This window comes from Epinephelus moara, chromosome 8, assembly GCF_006386435.1.
Source record: "Epinephelus moara isolate mb chromosome 8, YSFRI_EMoa_1.0, whole genome shotgun sequence".
Lineage (NCBI taxonomy): Eukaryota > Metazoa > Chordata > Actinopteri > Perciformes > Serranidae > Epinephelus > Epinephelus moara.
This window is the reverse complement of record NC_065513.1, coordinates 42,743,694-42,747,169: the sequence shown is the minus strand read 5'-3', so window position 1 is coordinate 42,747,169 and position 3,476 is coordinate 42,743,694. Positions and strand designations below refer to the sequence as shown.

The window sequence follows — 3,476 nt, the reverse complement described above, 5'->3', positions numbered from 1 at the left end:
GCGGTGGATAACCAGGAAACAGCTGATAGCAGGAATTAGCGAGCAGCTAGCAGCAAGAGGGAAACACAAACCTGACAGACACTGTAAAGATGAGCAACTGGGGAGACAAGGAATTGCGCGCCCTCCTTGTCCTCGCAAACAAAGAGGCCATTAACCGTCAGATGACGGGGACGGTGATTTACGAGAGAATCGGCGAAGGACTGACCAGCCGCAGCTTCCCTCCCACGTCACTGTTTACGTCACACGCTGAGCTACACATTTTGTTACTTGCTCACGCCCCCCATTGCCCCGAAAAAGGCACATTCTGTATAAACAAAATTAGGTAGGCGGCATTCCTGCAAATTTGCACAATTCCTATCTAAAAAAGGGCTTGTGTGTCTGCTCTGGCTCACTCCGCCACAAGTCATCTTGCCACAGAGGAGTGCAGGCAGCAGTTCTGAAGATGGACCCCCAGTTAGCAGCTGCAGCAACCCAAATCCAGCCAGTGCAAACCCCAGCACTGGGGTGCTGGACAGCCCTGACTCTGCCAGATCAGCAAACTTTCTGTTGCTGCTGTTACACGGGTTAGACCAGGTGCTTCTGCTGGGGACTTTACGCTGGCTGAATTCAAGACGGAACAGCTGCTGACTGAAGGTCTGTCTCCTCAGCTGCTGCCTGCTCTCCAGCTGATGAAGCAGTCCATAGTGGCAGGAAGTGAGGTGGAAGGACTGTGGGGTGGCTAGCACATAATTGTTGTCTTATTTGTAGTCTGATAAACGGACACACAGGGGCTAAGTGCATGAGCTGCATGCAACCCTACAATGAATTAAGAATAAATAATCATTACGGGAAAACGCTAAGTTACTGGATCAAATGCCGGCATACGCCTATGGTTGCCTGGTGGGAGGAGCTAAGGACGTAAGATGTCCTTGTATAAACTTTATCAGGTCTTTGTATGTTTTGTTTGTAAAAATTTTAATCTGCAAAGTAATTAGAAATGTCAGATAAATTTAGTGGAAGAGAAGTAGAAATGGGCGTTAAAGGAAAGACCTCAAGTACCTCAAATTTGTACCTAATATAATACTTGAGTAAATGTACATTACATCACTGCATGACACAGTAAACTGGTTTGAATCTGGGACCTCCTGATGACATATCCAGCGTTCTATAAAGTAGGACTGATAATGAATAAATAAATAAACAGTATATTTTCTGTGATCATTTTCAGGAGCATGCCTCTGGCCAGGAAGGGCACGGTGTCGAGCGCCCTTTACATGTGCTGGCTGGAAACTCTGTCCAAAGACCTCCCACCTCTGCTGCTGGTCCGAGGAAACCAACAGAGCGTCCTTACCTTCTACTCCTAACACACACACACACACACAGACACACAGACACAGACACACACACACACATCCATGGGGTGTGTTACAGTATTGCATCTCCTACAGCTTCACAAGAACAGAAATATGATCACGCTTTAAGTGTCACAGATCTGAAACTTTTGTTTCCATTCAGCTTCATTTCAGTAAATGTCTGTCTCTTTAACCGATTAATAAACTCAGTCAACATTTAGCCGGCTGTTTCTTTTATCTTCAGTGATAACCAGCTGTATATTCTCTGGCCTCTGAGTGTTTTTTTGTGAATGAGAGTAACTACAGTAACTTATTTTAATGTTTATTTATATTGATAAAATCATGATTTCAGAATGTTTGCTGGTATTCAGGTGACCTGTAATTATGAAGTGGTATTGTTTCTCACTGGGAGGACAAACTGTATCTCTGGTAACATTATTTTGTACATTATTTTATTAAAATATTAACTAAACCACATGTTTTTGTTGCGTCTGTTTCTTTTTTTTTGGAATTATTAGTGGTTGATTTACAGAATCATCATCATTTTATGTGTCTGTTAGACTGTTGTAACTGTAATTTATCTGGACGAGACTGTCAGAGCAGAAAGCCTGCAGGCTGCGTTCAATAACAGCAGGCTGCGTTCAGAGGCGCCTTGGAGAATCCAACTCCCAAGGTTTTTAACTTCTTTACTCCAACTTTGTCAACAAAATCCGTCAGTGTGTGTGTGTGTATGTGTGTGTGTGTGTGTGTGTGTGTGTCAGTGAAGCAACGGACTTTCTTTAAAACTGTTCTCAAATAAAACATGCATGACAAAAAAGGAGAAAAATAAACAGTCAGTAAACAAACATACAGCAATATCTAACACATTTCATAACCTGTTCGCATTTTATTATTGAAAAAGGACCAAAAAAGTTGCGCATCGTTGCCGTAACACACAGAGATACGGAGGTTTAACGCGTACTTGAAGGCAGCACAGTTGTAGGCAGCGTCGATGTTGCTCTTGAACGCAGCTCGTCACTTTTCATTCAACCCAGCACAAACACAGCTTCCCGGACAGAAAGGAAACAGAAGCCGAGCAGAAGGTGAGCAGAGACTTTATTATGTTTCATTATTATTCAAACTTTAATGTTCCGCTTCGATCAGGAATTAATCGGTGAAGTTTCCAGGACATAGACGGAGCCAGAGAGCGAGTCCAGACTTTAACTCCTCCGTCAGTCCTCGTCAGTTTACTGTGAACAGAAACACTGATGTCACTTTGATTCTCTGCTGTGTGACAGATGAATACATGGAATCATAATAGTTCACACAGCAGTGGAACAGTCGGGCTGCCGTACCTTCAGTGTGTAACCTGTGTAACCTATAACCTACTGACACTGAACACACCACAGTGATTATAATCACCACAGCTCCGCATTAAAAAGCTGCAGGACTTTAACTTTGATCATGACGTCACCTGATGTTAAAACAGAAAACACGTGTGATTTGCAGGTTGTTACATGAAGGCTGCGTTTTGTAACAGCGTGAGAGTGGACAGGCGTCACCCGAGAATGATTGACAGCTGTTTGCACCAATAAGAGGGAGGGAGACAAATATTATGTAAGGCGAGGTAATAGTCCTAATAGTTTAGTAGACATGTAATAATAATAATAATAATAATAATAATAATAATAATGTATTTGATATAGCAGCTCTCACAGAAATTAAATTCACAAAGTGCTTCACAAAATTCAAACAATAAAGCATGCAGTCAATAAAATCAAAAGACAATATAACAAATAAAACAATGTAACACAAATAAAGTAAAACCCAGAGCAAATACAGGCTGCTGAGAAACAGAAACACACCAGGGAACAAGCATGACACAATTTAGGGCAAGACAAAGGCCATTTGGAAAATGGGTCTGTAGTTGTCTTTTAAAAGTTTAAAGGGAGACTGCAGACCATAAACCTAAAGCAAGAGAGCTCCACAGTAACGACTTTAAAGGGATAGTGCACCCAAAAATGAAAATTCAGCCATTATCTACTCACCCATATGCCGAGGGAGGCTCAGGTGAAGTTTTAGAGTCCTCACATCACGTGCAGAGATCCAAGGGGAGAGGAGGTAGCAACACAACTCCACCTAATGGAGGCTGACGGCGCCCCAGAT

General features: G+C 42.5%; 2 protein-coding genes across 2 annotated transcripts in view; both read left to right on the top strand.

Moving 5' to 3' along the window:
- The window catches only part of LOC126394085 (solute carrier family 12 member 2-like), a 27,518-nt gene extending 25,766 nt beyond the window's left edge, over positions 1-1,752 (top strand). Inside the window, exon 26 of the mRNA XM_050050689.1 lies at positions 1,208-1,752. Coding sequence (XP_049906646.1) covers positions 1,208-1,343 — 136 coding nt within the window. The 3' untranslated portion in view covers positions 1,344-1,752. The remainder of the gene's footprint in view (positions 1-1,207) is intronic.
- Positions 1,753-2,279: 527 nt separating this feature from the next.
- Positions 2,280-3,476, top strand: part of nudt12 (nudix (nucleoside diphosphate linked moiety X)-type motif 12) — a 10,028-nt gene continuing 8,831 nt past the window's right edge. Inside the window, exon 1 of the mRNA XM_050051962.1 lies at positions 2,280-2,413. The gene's annotated coding sequence lies outside the window, so the exon portion shown is untranslated. The remainder of the gene's footprint in view (positions 2,414-3,476) is intronic.